Genomic DNA, 22,136 nt, shown 5'->3' with positions numbered 1-22,136 from the left:
AGGAGACAGAACCCCCACAGACTGCCGACTCTACAGCTCCACTGATTTCACAATGTGTAACCTCACAGACTGCTGATTCGCCAGCTTCAAATACTGCAGATTCTGCATGCTCACAGACCGCAAATCCTCCAGCTTCGCAGACTGCAGACTCTCCTGCTTCACACACTGAAGACTGTCCAGCTTGACAGACTGAAGATCTCTGCCACATTTCTGTTGTTGTTCCACCACAATAACCGTTGATTGTTGTAAAATTACACTGTTATAAACTATAGCCTTCCCTTGGTATATAACCCTGCCTGCAGATTAACCTTTTAGACTTTAATCTTCCTCTCTTAACCAAATATACTTCAGGTTTAGAATACACCTAGGTCAGGGATGGGCAACTGGCGGCCCGCGGGCTGTATACGCAGTGTCTTTTAGTACGGCCCGCTGGATCATATTAGACTCGGATGATCAATTTTAAAACATTTGAAAAGCAAGACACGTAAAGATTGCTTTCATTTTATGATGTTAATATTATCTCCAACCAGGAGAGGTCGCTAGCTTCCAGCAGCTCCAAAAACTGACCATGAAAACTATTTTCCAGTCAAGATGGTAAACAGATTATCTTTTTTTTTGTTTACCAATTTCAAGGGGATACCCATATGTTTGGATTGTTTGGAAATCTGTATTTTTATTTAATCGCCATCACACCACTGCCCACAAACAACAGGGACGCCAGAGTTGCACTTGCCTCAAATTTCAAAGGTAAAATTCAGTCAACAAAAGCATTTTTCCCAAATGCATGACAGAAATGTTTGCACTGAAATATGTTCTTATTAGGGTTTCCGCGGGTCCTTAAAACGTATTCAGTTAAATTGTATTTAATGCCATGAAAACTCTTAAATGGTACAAAAAGTCTAAATTATAAGAGGTCTTTGGGGACGGAAAGACAAGAATTGCTATATGGATTAATATGACGATTAAACTTCAAAAGGTTACGATTTCACTGAATAAACTTGAGTGCTGCAGTCAGCTTTGTGTACTGCGGTTACCGGAGAAACCACTATATTTCTGCAGTTCCGAAAGTGAAACCTGCTGGCAGAGAACGAATTTGCTTTTTCTATAATGTGTTATTTCCACAGTCTATGGTTATTTCGCCACTTCGTGGCCTATGCATATTAGCTTGCTTGATTTACGTTAGTTACAGATTTACGTTAGTTACAGGCATTTACGAGTTACCCCATAAACACAATCAAGCCTAGAAAAAAAACAGTGAGCCACCCCTTTAAATCTAACTTGTTCATATCTGTAGACACCCTGATTAAGTCCTTGAATTTGAGTGTATTGGACCTGGAAAGTCCTTGAAAGGTCCTTGAATTTGAAGTTAACCAAGGTGTGGGAACCCTGTTATATATTATTTAATATAATAATTAATTGAAAATAATTGTTTAAATTAATATAATAATTGATACTTTTGACTCATCCCTTTTCTTAAAAATTGTTTAAAGGCTGAAATGTGAAGTGCAGATCTTAAAAAGATCTTTAAAGGTCTTAAATTTGATTTTAAAAATCCTGCAGGTTATTTTATGGTAGGCTACCATTCGGAAATTGGAATAACTATCTTTTTTTTTTTTTTTAAATAAGCCCTTTTTAACTGTCCTCTTAGGTTGTTTTGAGAATGTTATGTAGGCCACTAATAAAAAAGGACCTCTGTGCATTTGTTTGTTGCAATGCAATTGAGATGTTTACATTGGCTTGTTGGGGTAATATTTCTGTCCACTGACAACAAAGTTTTCCTTCTGAATTAGCATAACTGCACAAGTTTTATAGTTAATAAAATCTTTAAAAACAAATTACATTAGTTATACTTTAATTTCCTTCAATAAAAATGAAATTGAGTAGGACAGGGTAAAAGGTGTGTGGATGTGGATTAGTAATCTGGCCCCTTGGTATAAAGGACAAAAAATGCTGGCCCTCGTCACTATCAAAGTTGCCCATCCCTGACCTAGATGTTCAGTGATCAATGTTCTCCATGCTTCGTTACTGTACTACATTGTATTGCAAGCTGCTGATATTTCAAGTATTTATGCATTTGTTTTTATCTCCCTGAAAACAAGTTTAAGATAAAGAGGCTTCTAGTAGGCTATTTGCCTTCATTGCCTCTGAGAAATTTATTAACATATTCTGTATCAAAATCAGCCATCAGTATCTTGATAGTACTCCATGACATACTATATTGTAACATAGACTGAATGTTGGACATAATGTATTTGATGTCTGTGTAAATGTGCAAGTATGCAAGTAAATGGGTAGACAGAGTTTGAAAACTTTTTTCTGCAACTTGTGTTTTAAGAGCTATTTTTTAATAAGAGGCATGTTGACGTCGAGCTCTGTGATCTGTTGCTGTAAGCAAATAAAAGGCATTGTCCTAGAAAACAGACCAGCCAAAAAGCGGACTGATGCTTTCCTTTCTACCCACAAGCTGACTGAAGGAGAGGGTTTTGTTATTAAAAGTAACATAGGTTAGAGGGAGTATATTCGCAGTTTTATGCAGTCGTTATGCGGTGAGGAAGTATTTCTTAAGCATTTTATAACCAAAAATCCACCTCGTACGCAGAGCTGGGTAACTGATTACACGTAATCTGGATTATCTAATCAGATTCCAAAAATGAAGTAGGCTACTTGTAATTAGATTATATTACATTTTAAAATACTTGTAATCAGACTACAATTACTTTTTTATTGATTACATGATTACATATTATTCACACAATAGCAATTCATTATTCGTAATTTATTTAATCTTAATTTGGGGTTCGTAAAGTCATGAAAAACCTGGAAAAATCATGTAATTTTAAATAAAAAAAATTTTTTTTTTAATTTTGGAAAAGTCATGGAAATTTATTTCACAAATCTCTGTCTCTGCCTAATCTGGCCAGTGTTGCATCGTCACAAAATGGTATCATTTACACATCTTTTTAAGTCTTTTTAAACCATTCGGTAGTCGCGCGCTCTAGATAGCCTACTGTTTTCTTTGTCCTCAGTCACATCAAAAGCGCACGCATACATAAAGCCGCCCCGAAAACACCTCGCGAGTACCAAATTGAGTTATTTTTCGCAGCTTATTGCGCTCAAGTGGCCAAATACACACAACATTATGTCAAAATGCTCGTGCTGGCGAGTATCCTTGTAAACACAGTCGGTGAATGTAAGCAACTGTTGAGAAAGAAACCGTTGTGTATCAGTACATTGGATCTGTGCAGTCGGTCTTAAAGGGACAGCAGCCTATTAAAGCTGTGCCGTCTGTCATTAATGTTAAAGGGGTTATATGATGCGATTTCAATTTTTCCTTTCTCTTTTGAGTGTTACAAGCTCTTGGTGCATAAAGAAGATCTGTAAAGTTGCAAAGACTAAAGTCTCAAATCCAAAGAGATATTCTTTAAAAAAGTTAAGAGTCAGCCACACCTATCTAAAATGGCTGGTTCTAACACGCCCCCACATATCTACGTCACTATCTGGGAAGATACTAAAAAAAAAAAAAAAACGACTTTGTTTGGTCTTCCAAAAGAGGACGATATCCGCTTCGTCATGCCTGGAGCTGATCTGTGCTGGTCGCTGAGGAAATACTTAAACTTCACGCTGTCGATCACCGGATTGGTGAATCACAACACACTGGATAGCTGGCCAATCAGAGCACACCTCGCTTTTTCAGACCGATGAGCTTTGTAAAAATCGACGCGTTTCAGAAAGCCGGGCATAGAGGAGAAACAGTAATGTACAGTATGTGGAAAATAATGTGTTTTTTTAACCTTAAACCGCATAAACACATTTCATTACACCAAATACACAAAATAATGTTCTTTTTAGCAGCATCATATGACCCCTTTAATCAAACTACAAAAGACAAAAAAAACTTGACTAAATAACTTTTGTTTTTAATTTACAGTTTATTTAATTTATGCAGGCTATATTTCTGTATGCTATGATAAATTTGAGCATAGATTTTTATTCTTATTTTACATGTATACTTGTAAAATAGTGGAACATCATGGGTATGGGTAATGGGTCATGAATATTGTCTCAAAAGTCATGGAAAAGACATAGAAATGTATTGGTAAAAATGTGAACCCTTATAATTATTTTTTTATCTTTTAAATGTTCCTACACATAATAAATAAATCAGAATACACACACACACACACACTGGGAAACCTTGATGTAATGTTTATTGCAGTTCATGTTGTTTATAACAACAAATGGAATATATATTTTTTCTCTTTGCTTTTTTTATGTCAATATGGTACAGGGTTGTCCTATTTAAATCAATGTGATAAACGAGCTAGGTCAAAAGTAATCGAAGTAATGAAAAAGTAGTCTGATTATATTACCTAAAATGTGTAAGAAAATAATGTGTTTTTTTAACCTTAAACCGCATAAACACATTTCATTACACCAAATACACAAAATAATGTTCTTTTTAGCAGCATCATATGACCCCTTTAATCAAACTACAAAAGACAAAAAAAACTTGACTAAATAACTTTTGTTTTTAATTTACAGTTTATTTAATTTATGCAGGCTATATTTCTGTATGCTATGATAAATTTGAGCATAGATTTTTATTCTTATTTTACATGTATACTTGTAAAATAGTGGAACATCATGGGTATGGGTAATGGGTCATGAATATTGTCTCAAAAGTCATGGAAAAGACATAGAAATGTATTGGTAAAAATGTGAACCCTTATAATTATTTTTTTATCTTTTAAATGTTCCTACACATAATAAATAAATCAGAATACACACACACACACACACTGGGAAACCTTGATGTAATGTTTATTGCAGTTCATGTTGTTTATAACAACAAATGGAATATATATTTTTTCTCTTTGCTTTTTTTATGTCAATATGGTACAGGGTTGTCCTATTTAAATCAATGTGATAAACGAGCTAGGTCAAAAGTAATCGAAGTAATGAAAAAGTAGTCTGATTATATTACCTAAAATGTGTAATTTACTGGATTACGTTACTAACTACAATTTTTGTCATGTAATTTGGAATCAGTAACGGACCCAGCTCTGCTCATACGTTATACGTGTTGTTTGGTTACCAAACACCAAATAGGGTATTTCCCCTCAACTCACATATTTGACTCTCAGATAAAGTATTTAGCGATATTTCCTCAAAGATTATGATTATTATTAACTGCGATTCACCACTAGGAGGCGGTGCGCTGATGTGTCTGTGTAAAGACTGGTTTCAGACGAGTTTAGAGCCATATATCGCGGTCTGCTTGTTCGCTCTTGGTTCTTTTGTTAACATGAAGAGGGACTGTGTGGGTGGTGGAAGGCATGGACAAGTACAGCCATCAAACAGCGCTAGTCTTCACATGTCTGCTGTGAGTCACTGCATATCACGAAAAGCTCGTTTTTTTCCGTCAGGTTTCGTCAGATCTCCCACTCTATACCTCACTTTCTTATCAGAGGTTATCACCAAAGTAGCTGTTTCAACACTTTCTGTAGTTATGGCCAAATGGGTTGGTTGTCTTAACGGCCAAGACATTTTTACATCTAGGTTATTCGACTGACGCAGGACAAGTGTTGCTTCATTTCCTCTGATATTAAAGACCCTGAACAGGCCATCAGATATCACAAGTGACAAAACGATCAAGTCCTTCAACTGGGGTTCAGTGAAATGTCACAATTCAAGACATTAACAACAAATGAAATCAACTTTGGACAGATAAGTCCATTAAAGAGGTCAACCAAAAATGAATATTAATAATTATTGTCATTATTTACTCGCCACAGTTTCATTCCAAACCCTATAACGTTAATAGTAGAGGCTTTTGTAGACTTGGAAAATAGTACTCAAGTCATGGACTACTTTTTTTGGAGGGGGGGGAGTGGGGTTCTGTCTGTGGAGAAGATGCACTAAACTAAGATTTTTATATATTTATGGATTGATAATTTTTCAATAAGACAATACTACAGAAGATTTCTTTTTTAAATAAATGCTGTTTTTGAACTTTGTATTCATAAAAGAATCATTAAAAAAATTAAAGACTTCGCAAAAATATTTAGCAGTTTTGAACATTGATAATTTTTTATTATTTATTTTTTGAGCAGCAATTAGAATGATTTCTGAAGAAACATGTGATTCATAATGCCTGTAGAAAATATATGTAGTATATGGAAATGGAAATATATATATATAAAGTAATATTTGTACAGTATTACTATTTTTATTTTGATCAAATAAATGCAGCCTTGATGATATTTGGAAAATAATTTATATAAAATGTAAAAACAAAAAAATTCTACTTTTTTATATTCATCGAGTCCCTCTGTAAGTGCATCAAACAGGAAAGCAGACACATGACAAAAGAATTTGCAAGAATTTAAATTTTTTTTTATTTTTTGCAAATAACACTAAAAAGGTTTACAAAAGCATTGTAGAAAGATTTGTGCAGTGTAAATTATCAAAACTAAAAATGAATATTACTTGAAATGAATTTGCACCTAACATGACATAAGGATTGTCATTCTCAGCAGCAAAAAACGCAATGCATCTCAGGAGGACTTGGTGAAGTGTTCAGTGTTTTTAAAACCACCCTCAAAGTTGTTGTGAGGCATTTACCAGCCCTGAAATGAAGGCAGAGGGGGGAAATAAAACAACTGCTACACTGCTTAAACATGTTGCTACTAAATCAAGTGAAATAAACAAGGATGATATGGCACTAAAAGCTCATCCCTGAAGGAGGGCATCATTCATCTAAGAAAAAAAAAGGTTAGATTGCAATTGGAAATTTCCCTTGTACCTGACATGGCACTATGGCAATCCTTCTAACTGGAACTCAAAGACACTCAGCCTTCCCTTTGTTATTCCAGTTGGACAAACAGTGTGTTGACAGCTTGAGAGAGTTGTATAACAGGAGATCATTACACACAATAGGCTCACACCCCACAGATACAACACAAGCCTTTCTCCATCAAAGTTAACAGTTTTTACAACCACATACACCGTTCCATCTTCAATTTAGGACAATATTCACTTGGTTCTACTTCATAAATCTGAAGGGAAAAAAAAATTAAATTAAGAAAACAGAAATGTGCTTGATGACCCCACTTGTAATATTACAAAATAATTACAAAATACAGAAATGAACAAGACCAAAGAAAAGACCTTACAAATTCAGATAATGTACATACAATTGAACATATGAATACATAAATATTTGTCTGATTACAAAACCTTTTTACTTTATTATAAAATTTGCTTTTTACATATTGTATTGCTGTGTCAATACATAATACTGAGAGTTTCTTTGCACGCTGTAGCAACACTTTACATCTTAAGTTCTTTACTGTATCACATTATAAACTCACATAGTATGCTCTGGAAAATATTTAGTGACTTTTTCAATTGTTTATTTTCTTTATTTGCCCTTGTAGACAATGAAGTTCTAATGCTCTTGTAAATGGGAAATCGATGGCACTACAGCTATCTGTGTGGAAAGCAAACAAACCAGTTATCTACCAAACCAATGTAATCTTTGGTCAAGCATATAGGGGCAAAAGTCACCATTAGGAATCTGGAAACTCTTTAGAAATGGCTCAGGTTCATAGATCTTTCATACTCAAGTCACATGTTACATCTTACCACAATATTCCAGTGGGGTCTTTGACAGACGGAGCTGAACAAAGACCATATTTAGGTAATTTATATACTATTTGCGCTGACAACAAAACTCAAAGAGCCACTGTAATGGACTGGTAGTTAATTACACTAAAGCTTGAATTACTTTCCCTCAATTTTTTTTTCTTCACATACAGCTGCATAAGACACTGCAAGTACACAGTGTTTTCAGTTTAAACCTTGCACTAAATCTTCAAGATAAGCTAATTCCATGGCACAGGCAAATATGCAACAATGTGCACTGCAATCCACGAAAACCGTGGTCGCAATAAGTAACAGATGGTTTACATCAAGTAAAAGTAACAAACGCCAATCATTCCAGCAAGCGTCACCAATATGGGAATGATTTACAGATACATACGACTTTCAAACAACCGAGTGTAACTGCACACACGGGTTATGGCAACTTCAGACAGATAACCAGAAAGATTCATTTGGACAAACAGAGATGCATGCGACGACTCATCTTCTTTAGTGATATTTTGTAAAGTGTGCAGCTATCACATCCTGTTCAAGTTGATTTAAAATATGGCCTCGATTCATATTTTAGCAATAGCAAAGGCTTCGTAAAAGCAAAACGAAAATAAATCTCAACAGACACAAGCAGTGATTCAAGTGCTAGAGTCTCTTTCGCCCACTGAGGGTTAATATAAACCGAACGTGCACAGAAAAAATGTGCAAACTTCACCGATAACCCCTCAAAAACCTGTTGACCTTTAACCCCTTCCGCTCTGATTAGACTGTGGGTTCAGCGGACTGTAGTTGTGCCCTCGAGATTACAGAACAGACGTGTTTTGCTGTGAAAAGGGAGGGATGTAGTTCTAAGTCCGCCACTGATTCACTGATATTTGTCTGACATTTGGACTAGTTCCACCGTCTACCTGCCACATCTATGCAGTAGAATCACACTGTATTCGTAAGTAGTTGTAAGGCAGAAAAATTCAAGTCTCACTTGTAAGTGTTCTACATGTGTTACGAAATGCTAAAAGCTAGTATGATTTCTGTAATACAATGCTTTAAAGGAGTCTGTCTGATCTCTTTTAACAGCCATCATTACTGAAATGTTTCTGGCATCAGAATAAATGTGACTCAGATACTGTGAAATGGAGAGAACCGCTGAAGTCACTAGTTTCCACTTGTCGTCACACTGCATCGTGCAAATCGGTGGACGGTGACCCACCAGAGCAGTTCACCAGTGTGACAAAAACATGCAAGCATTGACATGCCTGCAGAAACATGACTTCCAGAAATAGAAGTTATTTAAAAACAACAAACAAGGTATTCATATGAAAACTTTTAACTTAAATGGTCACTCATAATGCTCAAAATGACTAAATACAACGATACAACAAGCAAATTTGAACAAAATGAAAGCAAAATGTGTGTAAAAGGGAAAATGAAGACTTACAGCAAAAGAATGAAAAGCTTCAGTAAAATCAATACGTTTTACTTCATTCTGAATTGGAACAAAAAAAGGGGAGGAAAAACATTACTGGAAATGAAAACATAACAGCATTATGCATCATTGGCAGATCTCAAGTGATAAATTCTTTAAAGGAACTTTTGAACATTAGTATATAAATGTGCAAAACAAATGTTTTCCCCACTGAACCATAACAATGGTTGACCAACCCAACTGATAATTACTGTATATTGCAAAGAAAAACTGTATAACAAAAGAACACATTTCATAAAGTAATACATTCACTAGAGCACATGCATTCCCTTGTGCAGGTGCATGCATGGGTATTAAAGCAAGGGTTAGTGCCGTCAATGTGAGTGACACATTTAATTGACTTTAGTCTAGGGTGTGTAAGGTTTGATGGGATATTAAAGGCTTTTCCATACTGGCATTTCAAGAGAATATTAACTGTTACTCCATTAATATTGTTCCATGGAAAGATATTGTTGACCTACAAATGACATTTATGACCCTGGAGCACAAAACCAGTCATAAGGGTCAATTTTTTGAAATTGATCTGCAAGCTGAATAAATAAGCTTTCCATTGATGTATGGTTTATTAAGATAGGACAATATTTGGCCGAGATACAACTATTTTAAAATCTGGAATCTGAGGGTGCAAAAAAAATCAAAATACTGAGAAAATCGCCTTTAAAGTTGTCCAAATTAAGTTCTTAGCAATGCATATTACTGTCCAAATGAAGTTCTTAGCAATGCATGTTACTAATCAAAAATTAAGTTTTGATATATTTACGGTAGGAGAAATATCAAATATCTTCATGGAACATGATCTTTACTTAATATCCTAATGATTTTTGGCATAAAAGTAAAAAAAATTTGTTTTGACCAATACAATGTTTTTTTGGCTATTGCTACAAATATACCCCAGCGACTTAAGACTGGTTTTGTGGTCCAGGGTCACATTTCTACTCTTAATTAGGCAATATATAAGCTCGTACATTTTTTACCTTTCTCTGGCGGTTTCTGCAGACGAGGAAGATCAGGATCACAAGTAAAATGGCCCCCAGTCCCACAATGATGACTGGGAAGTTGGAAACCACCGTTACAATCAGCAGAAGCGTCCTCATCTGGGCTGCAGACTCATCGTCGATAGTTGCGGTCTGAAAATTCAGCAGAAAACAAATGACCTTTTTGAACAGAAAAAAATGATATTCTGAAGGAAGCAAGGATGACATGAAAACTCACCTCGTTGACATACATGATGGGGAAAATTGTCTCATTCAGGAATTTTGTTTTGCTGAAAAGGAAAAAAAATGGAAGTCTCAGCCTTTTTTTCATTCCAGAACATTCTTTAATAGTTTTTGTGAGGCAATTTTACTCACGGAAAGCCAGGGACTCTCTTCAGTATGACATTGAGCTGAGCTCTCTTACAGGCACGAATGGGAACCCCTGTGGTCTGCAGAAAAGAGGCAAAGGGCCAATTTACTATTAAAAGTCAACCAATGTTCACCACATTACACAGAGTCTTTGATCTGTTCCACCCGAAACAACGTGGATCAGTCCATCAAACAGCAACTTAATGAGTACATTTTCCATCACGACATGCTACAGAAACAATCGCTGGGATTCTAGGTAGCGTTAGGTAGGTGTGGTTTCACATTCACTTGTGGTTACCAGAGTGAATCACCTTATTTTTTCCTGTTATGGTAAGTACGGGTGTATAAAACTTTCAGATTATAAACCACAAGAGCCCTAACAGGTCAGTGCTGTCACTGTAAAACAGTAAAAATCACAAAACATCTGCACTGTTTACCGGGTTGATGTCGAGGTACGTTTCATGTTCTTCCTCATTTGGATTCATTCCATCAATGGCACTGATGTACCTATCATCGGCTTGGTAGAAATGAGGGAATGACACAACAATGGGTGCACCTGTATAGTGAAGGGGGAATAAAAACAGGCATTAGTTGCTGTTCCTTTATTCAGATTAGTTAACACTCACGTGTAGAGCACCCATCTAGGAAAGCTCTATGAATATGAAATAATTGTTTATAACCTGTTTATCAGCTATTGCATTTATAATGACTGGTCATAAAGATAATAAAGAAGATTAAAAGTTATGTCAAGCCTCAGGATTTTTTATGCTTGTCCAACCTGGCCAGTAGTTCAGATTTTTACCTAGCCATGCCACAAAAAAAAAAAGAAAAAAAAAAGGAAAGAACATTTTTAAAATGTGACAGAAAAATAAGATTTATATTTTTAATTTACAACAAATGTGTTATTATTGTTACATTTTATAGCTATAACATAACTCCACGACAGCTATAAATTCATATACTTAAAAATCATGGCATATGATGGCATATTTTCTATTTAAATATATTTTAAAATGTATAATTTATTCCCTATTCCTTACGCTTCCTTACATTTTTATATTATTATCAATGTTGAAAACAGCTGAGGTGCTTGATATTTTTGCAGAAACAGTGATTCATTTTGTTCCAGGATTCTTTGATGAATAGAAAGTTTAAAAGAACAACATTTAATTAATATAGAAATCTTTTGTAACATTGTAATAATTTAATGTGTCCTTGCTGAATAAAAGTATTCATTTCTATAAAAAGAAATCTTACTGACCCCAAACTTTTGAATGGTAAAGTATATATATTTCTCCAAATGCAAATGCTTATGTTTGTAAGTCATAAAGACATGTAAATGATCAACAAATGCAACGAAAGTAAAAACGCATCACTGAGGCAGGTGACTGCAAATTTGCAGTTTTTAGATTTTACTTATGTTTCTTGACATTTTCCATTTTCTGAAATTATGCCCATGAGGCATTTCCTGGGAATTTTTGTTTTTTTATGCACACTAACAGAAAATTAAACTTCCTCTTTTTTAAGCACATACTCAATAACAAGACAGCCAGTACCTGAACACCCACCACGAACACAAAATACTACTACTAGGTGCTTAGCCTATCGTTAGCTAAGAATAATATGTAACATATCACTGATTTATATCCTGTATCCCATTCCTTAATAACACTCTAAATATAACCATTAATGAACTGTCATGAACCCTTCTAGGAATGATGACTAATCAAAGTATGTGCAAAATTCGATAGCTGTTTCCTATCATGAGCCCTCACATGATAAAAGTGAGAGTTTACTTTCGTTCAATAATAATATAAGCCTACTAGTTTATGGTGGAAACAATAGAGGCTGAGATAGAGTAATCTGTCTGAGGACACCTTCAGCAAATCAAGTTCTTGAGTCATAAAATTGCACTAAAAGTTATTCATTAAGCGCTGAACTCTGATTTCCCTTTCATAGTCCAAGAGTGAGCAAACAGTAGCAGACTGATTTAACTTGAACTCTGGTTACGAGGCCACCTATCAGTAATGGGAAACCCTAAAATTCAATACTAAATGCACATGCTTGATTTGCTTTGGTTAAATGTCAGTCTGCACCAGTTATTCAGGGCACCAAAACCTTTAGCACACTTAGATTGCTTTACCTTGTTAAACAAATTGCCTTATTTAAGAAGTTACCCTATTTTCCCCATGTAATTCAAGGAAATTGCTTTTTCTGAAAACATCCCACATCTTTCCCACTGTAAAAACCTGCTCCAACAAACACGACGGCCCTGAAGCTAAGGTGTGGTGTGACCCAGAACAGGCTTACCTTGCCGACAGACGCTGACTTTGAGGACTCCTTTTCCTAGACAATCCCCAGCAGGCACGCAGAAGCCAGCGTTATTGGGGTTCTCATCTGGGGGAGCCAGCACATCTGAAGGCGGGGCGAAGCGGAAGGCAGGGATGCCCTTCACCTCTGTGTCAGCCACGTAACCCAAATGAATGGATCTGCATGTAATAAAGAACGTAAGTAACCATGTACAAGTAACCAAGTACCTTGTAAGTGTTAAAACATGTTGCTTACCGGCACAGATCAGCAGCAAAGATGTAGAGGAGCTCTTTCCTGGACAGGAAGGTGTGGAAGACACTGCCATCCGTACCATTGATCATGTTGCTCTGGTTAGACGACCACCAGTTCATCTGACTGTTAATGAGAAAATGAATAGATAATCCCATTGTTTCTGCCACAGGTTATAATGGAAAAGGAAGGTTTATGTATTTTTCTCCATAATTCTAATCCAAAAATATACACTACATGTCAAAAGTTTAAAACAGCTGAATTTTATAGGTTTTTCAAAGAAGTCTCTCGTTTATTTGATGAATAGAGTAAAAACAGTAATATTGTAAAATATAGAATTTAAAATTACTGTTTTAAAAGAAAAAAAAAAAGAAATTAATACTTTTATTCAGCAAGGACACATTAAATTGACTAAGTGACAGTAAACATTTCAATCATGACAACTCTCTGAAGATTTAACATGGTGATTGATATGACAGTGTTAATATGTTTGGTCTTGGCGGAACAGATCTGCTACGCTGCTGCTGAATTGCTGCTGCTGTTGATTATTGCTGTAGTTGTAGATTATTGCTGCTGCTGCAAGCAAGTACAGGAACTTGCTACTGCCAATGCATACGGCGATACGGTGCCATGAGTATTTAAGACATACTGCTGCTGCACAAATAGCATATAAAATAACCCGTAGCAGATCTATACAGGTGGAGCTGGGGAAGGTGGAGGGTTTCAGAGAAACTCTGAAAGCGCGCTGCAGGAATCTCTAGTGAATGCAAGCCAGCCATATAAATGCAAGGCATTAAGCTCATTGGCTGCATATGTAGCATGAACCAATCAGCTTGTGCCAAGTCATTTAACTCTCTGAATATCATCAGTTACATTAACAACCCGTCAGCCTGCGCCATCTAAAGTTTCATGACTGAACTATATATTTATAATGGTTTATATTTATAAGAGATTTCTGTTTAAAATAAATGCTGTTCTTTTGAATTTTCTATTCAACAAAGAATCCTGAAAAATGCATCATGATGTCCAGCAAAAAAAAAAAAAAAAGCGCCATTATTCCAAACTTTTGACCCATTGTGTATATCTGCCAAAGTGATTTGAAGTTGTATTTATTGGGAAATGGGTCAATTTAAATCAGGATATGGGGTAACTGAGAAGCACAGGAGCTTTTTTCTTAGACTTTATACTATTGACTTGTCTAGCATCTAATGCAGGCATCCTGTTTAACCCAATTTCCTAAGAATCCTCACTATGTCAGTAAGGCAATGCATATTACGCAAGCATTGAGGTACCTGATGCCATTCCACGTGTCAATCTTGCCGTAGTCCATGTAGTTCTTCTCTCCAGTGTGGAAGACAAATTCACCCTCATGGGTTCCATTTTTCTGTAGTCAGTACATAAACTGTATTTAATATAATGTTACATCCATTAGCAGAAAATAGTCACATAAGTCACATAAGGGTAAAGATGACTAGAAGTCATCAGAAAGTAGGTTGTTTGACGGCCATGATATGAATGCAGAGTTAAAGACTAAATGTTTTATTAATGTAAAACAATTACTTGCTGGTTCGAGGCACTGACATTATACCTACTATTGCACAAACTGCAGATATTTAATATCTGTCCTAAATCTAATACATATATAATCCCTAAAGAAAGTCTAAAACCCATTAGAGTAAACCAGGCCACTGTGTCAAGCCTGTCAACATCTGCAGTCTATGACGGACAGGGTCATGATAACGTCATTTGCCTATCCTGTTCTGATCGTATATGTGCTTTAGAGGTTGCGTGTGCAACTTTGTGTTGGTTGCACAAATATATGACCCATTTAGACCACATTTTATCTCCATTTAGGCGGACTAAAGCACTGAATATGACAAAACTGCAGAAAACTCACATTGTACATAAGGCCGAAATGCTCATCCACTTCTGGTCTCATGGTGTGGAGTTTGGACAGCAGTGGATCTTTAAAACCCCACAGGACCTCATGTACTGTACGATTCATAAACACCTCGATGCCCATGGATCCCATCCACATAGACACAAAAGACCTCAGAAAGAAGGAGTAGGAGTTTAACTCGTTCATCACGGCCTGAAACAAGAGGGAAAGTATTCAGAGCAAATTCTTCGCATTTGGATCAAAGATAATCAGTTAAACAAGTGCTAGGGGCAGACTAAATTTAAAGGCAAAATGATTCAGTGCCAATAACAAAACCCTTCTTACAATGAATGGAATGTTAACCGTTGTCACACGGTCAACCTCAGGATCTCCCACTGACATGTCGCGGAGAAACACAAAGCTTTTGGGATTTGTGGCAAAGATTTTCGTCCCATTCTCTAGGAAAGTGACATTTTCCCTTGGTCGATATTCCCTGATAACAGAAAGAAGCACTTTATTTAATTTACAATCAAAATTGGCAACTGTCTCTTATGCTCAACAAGCCTGCATATATTTGATAAAATAAATACAGTAAAACAGTAATACAGTAAAATTCTACAATTTAAAATAACAGTTTACTATTTTATTATATATTAAAATGTAATTAATTTCTCTGATGACAAAGTTGATTTTTCAGCAGCCATTACTCCAGTCTTTAGTGTTACATGATCCTTCAGAAATCATGCTAATATACTGAATTGGTGCTCAACAAACATTTCTTATTATCATCAATTCAGAAAAGAGTTTTGCTGCTTAATATTTTTGTGGACACAATGAAAGTTTGTTTCCAGGATTCTTTCATAGAAAGTTCAATAAACAGCATTTATTTGAAATAGGAATCTTTTCTATCATTACACGTCTTTACTGTCACTTTTGATTTTTTAAATTTATTTATTCATTTGGCAGACACTTTTATCCAAAGCAACTTACAGTTGAGGAATACAACAAACGATTTATCATAAGATGGCAATAAACATGAGAAGTGCCTGTTATACAAGGTTTCACTCATCGTTCAAAATAGTAAAAAGCTAGGACAGGAGGATGATAAGAGAACAGAAAAAGTGAAGGCATAGAATTTTTTTTTTTATTATTATTACGAGGAGGCAGTTAGATACTCATGGAAAAAAATTGTTTTTTTTTAATGCATCCTTGTGGAATATTTCTTTAAAAAAAAAAAAACACTAAGTTTGCATTTTTACAAATATTTGACATTTAGTTTGAAGTGGGTAGGTAAACGTTTCCTGTTTTCTACTAAAAGAATGAGACATTTCTAGACTTGGGTGCCAAACTTGTTGTCCCTGACAACAGACAGTATCGTTTAGAAAACGAAACACTTCAGGCGGCCCAGAATCTTGAAAATGAACATGAATATCTGAAGATTGAGTATATTTAAAGACTGGTAAATCACCTGTAGGTATATGGTCCTATTTGAGTGACTTTGGGCTTTTCCTTCCCAGCCAAAAACTCATCTGGATTGGTAACATTGAAGAAGAAATACTGCATGTAAACAGGTGGTGGTGGATTTATCCAGCCGTCCAATACTCTACTGTTCTCAGCCAGTGTGATCTCCTGTGAATGAAACAGTCAGAGTCAGCAGTCAAGAGAGAGCACCAAAAGACCAGAAAATGCTGTCTGTTTAAAGAGGTTAAACTCAATGTTTAAGCTGAGTTTCAATATAATTTAGGGAAGAAAGAACACAAAAGCTGAATGCTGATTGACGTAAAAGTTTCGGGTGAAGTGTCAATGACCTGCTATGATAGAAATACTACAGACGAGTCAGCAGTCAAGAGAGAGCACCAAAAGACCAGAAAATGCTGTCTGTTTAAAGAGGTTAAACTCAAGCAGACAGTCGAGCTGATTCAAAGTTACAGAAGAGGAAGAAAAACATCAACATCAGCCATCCACGACACACGACAGCAACACAAACACATTTCTCTGCTATTTGAATTTTCCATCAGAAAGTAGGTTCAGCAGTCCCACTTCTCACTTCTCGAGTTCATGATCTGAACTCAGAAGGAGGAACAAGGTTTATTTTGAAATGACAAACTACCTTCAGAACAACGTCATTCATCATGACTGTGACAGCACAAAATTGTGTAGTAATAGACAAAACGAGTCTCCAAAGGGTGACTCGTGACAAACTCATAACAACCAGAAGGTTTATCAGCAGAATGCAGATAATGCTATCTGGCATCAAAAGCCATGACTTCAGCAGTGTAGCAGAGCAGCCGCTTCAAAACAACAAACATCACGGCCCCCTTCACCGGACCTTCAGCGTCTGAAAGGTCCTTTCAGGAAAGGGATTTGCTAGAATCACTGGACGGATGGTTAAAGAAGTGCCTTACGTTGAAAAAAGTAGTTTGTTTGTTTTAAAATCAATCATTCTAACATATGATCTGTGTCATGATCTGCAAATCACCAATCGATTCATGACAAATGGCACATTAATTTATTATGACCCAGAGAATAACATAAAGGTGTCTTTGTTCAAACAGGTCATATCATTTAAGAGTACACCTGTCTTTTGAACAGAGTTTTTTTTTTCCTCCACATGTTAGCTCTGAATGGGATCTCTGTCATTAGGAGTAACCCTGTGATTTTTCACAAAGTAAAGCACAGGTAAAGAAAATCTGCAGCTATTCAACTTGTTCAATCATGTGTAGTGAAATCAGACTAAAGCTTTTCTTTAAAGTAAGATTATGTTGCGTCACAACCTGACTCTCTTTTCTAATCTCTCATGGTTTCTCAGGTTTGTCAGGGCATATTTTCTTTAATCCATACTAAATTTAACAGTTGTTAATTACACCTGGTTAAAAATTGATGATTTTGTTCTTAAAAGAAGCAATGCATTTTAGCTTATAGACAACAGTTAATTGGCTAAAACCACCAGACCAGACCTTAACAAGTACACATACGCTAAGTTGGGGTCGGTAAGATTTTTTTAATTTTCAAGTCTCTAATGCTCTTCAAAGCTGCATTTATTTAATCAAAAGGGCTATACAGTAATATTGTGAAATAATATTATATTTTAAAAACTGTGATGTGCTGACAAAACTACATTTTCAGCAGCCATACAGTCTTCAGTGTCACATGATCCTTCAGAAATCATTCTAATATGCTGATTTGCTGCAGATTTCTTATTAATATCTATGTTGAAAACCGTTTTTCATGCTTCTTTGATGAATAGAAAGTTTGTTTGAAAAAGATTTTTTTTTGTCATAATGTAAAAGAAATCTTACTGACCTCAGACTTTTGAATGGTAGTGTACATGATTACATTCTTTACAGATTTTCTTACAACTATTCTATGGAATCCATTTTGAATATTACTATGAATTATTTAAAAAAAATGATTACAGAAAACAAACTACTGCATCAACCTCCACACACAACTGCTGTGCTCAGCAACCTTGAGAAGAGAGATATTTGAAGGTCACAAGGACATCAAACTAGATAAATGTTCAAAGCCTTGATCCAGCAACTACAGCCAAGGTAAGAAAAACAATAAATGTTTGTATTTAGACAGTGAGATCATTTGTCCTTTACGTGGAAGTAGTTAACATTACAAAATGCCAGTAAAGCAGATACCAGATCCAGTCTTCTGCTTATGTTGGTAGCAGCAACTGGAAATGTTTTTTTTTTTGTTTTGTTTTACATAACTGACCATGCTGTACCAAAGTCCTTACACTGCCAGGGCAGGCAGATTTTAATTAATTAAATGTAAACATTAATTCACAGCATGTGAATGTCAAAGCCTGTATTTTAACCTGAGCTAAAAGGAAGTTTTACTTGTCAAAACAGATGAAACGCTCTTTAGAAAAACTGCCTCAGAGCTACATACAGCTTCACATGTAGAAACTCCTGAAACATGCCACCCACTCCACGCCCTACTCAAAAACACACACACACACACACACACACACACATCACCTGAGGGCTTGAAAAAGTTGTTTTGTCTAGAGAACTTAAGCCTAACGGCTCAATGGGAGATGTTTGAGTGCCAGACATGACTTGCTGAATATGAAAGGTGAAACAGTTTATCATGAAGGTCAGTTATAAGGCTTTGAATTAACTGTCAATAAAGGGCAAAACATTTCTAGCGAAGTTGACTTCACCCACAGACCGCCACAAACACCCACCCATGAATTCCAGGTTAAGGGAATCCATTGAACACTGAATACTACACTTGGTTAAAAATACGGAGGTCAGAATTCCAACTATTTTTCCAAGGAGAACCGACAGAGACCCACCCCCACAGCCACACATACAGCACACCTCCCCCTGCCATTAACAGCATATGCTGTGTGAATGAACAACCTTCCCCGTTACATTAAAGAAGAGGGATTCACTCCTCCGGTATTTTGCAACGGGAAGCATTTCATTCATAAGACACACAGACAGCACCACTGCTGAGGTGGATTAGAGAGAGAGAGAGGGAGAGAGAGAGAGAGAGATTAAGGCCCCGTCCACACGGAGACGCGTTTAGCTGTATACGCATACATTTTGTAGAGAGAGAGAGAGAGAGAGAGAGAGAAAGAGAGAGAGAAAGAGAGAGAGAGAGACGGGGGGAAAAGGTCTTTTCCGCAATACGATAGGCTTCGTGGTCACAGACAGCTAGCAGCCCACTTTAATCAGGGTTACTAACAAACCCACATTTACATCACGGTAATTTAATATCATGTTTTGACCACCTACACGCTAAAGAGGGGGCATTAAACGGCCAAAATACAGGTTTTGAGTGTACATAACATGAAATTGTGTAGTCTGGCTCTCACCGCGAGGAAGAACATTAACTTGTCTCCCGCGTACAGGACCAGTCAAGAGATTGATATGCCATTATTAGGCTTGTTTGTTTCATGATTTCGCAATGCTTACATCAAGTGATATTAGCAACTCCGCGTGATGCTCAACACAGAAGCCTCGTGTAGGACAGCAGCAGCAGCAGCCCTGAATCACTTTAAAAGCCGGTTTATAACAGAACACGAGTTTTTCGTGGAATTAAACACTTTATAAAAGACTTACCTTTTTTATCCGTTCTTGAATCATTGTTTGGAAGACTTGAGCCACCAGAAGGGCGATTCCCAAAATAAGCAAATGAGCGCACACGATTCCGGTGGCGTAAATGGCACACGATCTTCTAGTCATTTTTTGATGTTTTAAACTGGCTGATTTGTAGGAGGAAAAAATAATAATACTATTCTTTCTTTCTATCTATCTGTGTATTTCCTCTTGTTCCGAACTTCTACTCGAGACTATCCGTTTTTCGGATAGTCTCGAAGCCAGAATCGCTTCCCCCTTCTATCTATCTATCTTTGGGAAGTCGGCGCACACGACCCCAGTGATGTGCGATTAGCGGGAGTGTTTCTCGGATGCTGAGATAAGAGACTATCGGCTCTAAACGCAGAGGATCGGAGGTCTTGTCCTCCTCCCTCACTGGATTCAAATAAGCCAGTCAAGCAAGAGAAACAGTTTTTGGACAGAGGGGCGTGTTAAACCTCCCCCTCAGCTGAGGTCACAATTTAAAGGGGTTTTCAAAACGGATTTATGTGTGTGCATGTCAGAACGACAAAATATATATGCAGCTTAGCAACCTTCAGGCTAAGAAAAAGACAAATAAGTGTTATACTAACAGCAAACCTGCAGAACGGCAGATATAATTCATGTTTCGTTGTAAAACTGTACAACTTCGTATCTAGCCTAATCCCAAACACTCTAGCAGTGCATTCATTTATTAATATAGTACATAAAGTGTTTCATTTGGATATATGTGCAGTTAAAATATACAAACTTGTCTAACAAACAATAAAACTACGCTGACGAAGCCACTGGAACAGACGTTACAACTCAGCGGGGCGTTTTTTGTGTTTTTAAAAGACAGCCGCGATACCGTTAGGTCTTAATTTGCGTTCCGCTATCTACTGTCGTGTCTCCTTAAATCTCTGGTGAATGCACATGAATAATGGGCGGCTCGCAGGGTAAGCAACGGCTGTCGCATCCCTTTTGTCCGAGGAACTCGCGATTCTATTGGATGACGTCTTCCCGGACCACCGTCCTAAGACCACCCCCGGACGAACGTGATTGGCTGAGGGCTCAGAAGTGTGATGCCGAATTTGATCGACTGATTTCGGGGCGGAGTTTATTTAAAGGGAGCCCGCAGCGCTGAAGCAGCTAGAAATCTGATGTCGGTCGCATCCAGCGCATGAGTTTGACTAAGATGAGAGTGGATTTTTCACTACCACAGAAAATAAAGCTCGGTGTAAGAATTGTGAAGCTGTTTGGCTCTATGATGATTAGTTATGATTCTGTTCATATTTTACCTATAGGCCCCTAAATCCTAACCCCAAAGGCTAGTTTGGCCATATTTAATATGCATTTACATATTTTTTTCTTGGTGATTTTATGTTACAAAGTCAAATAGACCTATTTGGATATTTCTTATAGGGCTTACTGTCACTTTATGAGTCATCATAACTCACTGGAAATGGGTGTAGTTTCCCAAGTTGCTGATTGTATCACTGGAGTAATTTAAGACTAGAATAAAACACCTGTGTAACTTAGGAAACTGAATATCCAACATTAGTACCTATTTTAACCCTCAAAAGGGCTGGAGAATACCTCAGAGACAACTACTTTATTATAACATGTAACAGATATCAACATACCTCGGGGTCACTGGCCTGCACGGCAGGCTGCCGTGTTGCTGCTAAAGATGGTGAGCCGTTGTTGGGTTTCCTTAAAGAACCTTTCAGTGAACAGCTCTTAAAAGAATGTTTTTAGTGCAAAGAACATTTTAAGCTAAATAACTTTTTTCACTATTTGTACAATGGAAAGGCTGCATGAATGTTAAAGATTCTTATGAAACCATAAATGTCTATAAAGAAGCTTTATTCTTAAGAATAACGCTCTTTATCAGGGTGCTGATTTTGTGCATCAACTAGTTCAGACACGCCCCCTTCCCAGCATTCATCATGCTGACTGCAGCTGTACAACTTCAAAAAGAAGGTGGGGATGTCATGGTCAATTATACTTGCTGATTAAAGTTAAAATAGTGCATCATTCAGATTTCAGCCTTCAGTTAACATGAAAGAATAAAAGAGCACCAACCAGGGAAAAATAGCTTTAGCCAATCAGTGTTGATAGTCAATCGGTTGTCGTTT

At 36.6% G+C, this 22,136-nt stretch overlaps 1 protein-coding gene across 1 annotated transcript; it reads right to left on the bottom strand.

Annotated features, from left to right (window-relative positions):
* Window positions 1–30: 30 nt before the first annotated feature.
* Window positions 31–20,436, bottom strand: LOC107703216 (lysosome membrane protein 2-like). The gene is made up of 13 exons (XM_016505767.1): window positions 20,002–20,436; window positions 16,389–16,549; window positions 15,266–15,413; window positions 14,939–15,133; window positions 14,334–14,425; window positions 13,048–13,167; window positions 12,793–12,971; window positions 10,920–11,038; window positions 10,489–10,562; window positions 10,352–10,403; window positions 10,114–10,266; window positions 9,092–9,139; window positions 31–210 (listed from the first exon to the last, which is right to left on the bottom strand). The coding sequence occupies exons 1-13, from the start codon at window positions 20,122–20,124 to the stop codon at window positions 31–33; spliced, it is 1,644 nt and encodes a 547-aa protein (XP_016361253.1). The 5' UTR covers window positions 20,125–20,436.
* Window positions 20,437–22,136: the final 1,700 nt, after the last annotated feature.

This window comes from Sinocyclocheilus anshuiensis, unplaced genomic scaffold (assembly GCF_001515605.1).
Source record: "Sinocyclocheilus anshuiensis isolate Anshui unplaced genomic scaffold, SAMN03320099.WGS_v1.1 scaffold542, whole genome shotgun sequence".
NCBI lineage: Eukaryota > Metazoa > Chordata > Actinopteri > Cypriniformes > Cyprinidae > Sinocyclocheilus > Sinocyclocheilus anshuiensis.
Note: the sequence above shows the minus strand (reverse complement) of the source record. Positions and strands in the feature narration are given on the sequence as shown.

Bases quoted from the DNA above. Each gene is read 5' to 3' on its own strand.
- LOC107703216 (XM_016505767.1), bottom strand. From the start codon at position 20,124: ATGACTAGAAGATCGTGTGCCATTTACGCCACCGGAATCGTGTGCGCT. The intron at 10,563-10,919 runs GTAAACAGTGCA...TCTTTTCTGCAG, and splicing joins CGTACCTCGACATCAACCCG to ACCACAGGGGTTCCCATTCG. The intron at 10,404-10,488 runs GTGAGTAAAATT...TTTCCTTTTCAG, and splicing joins AAGAGAGTCCCTGGCTTTCC to CAAAACAAAATTCCTGAATG.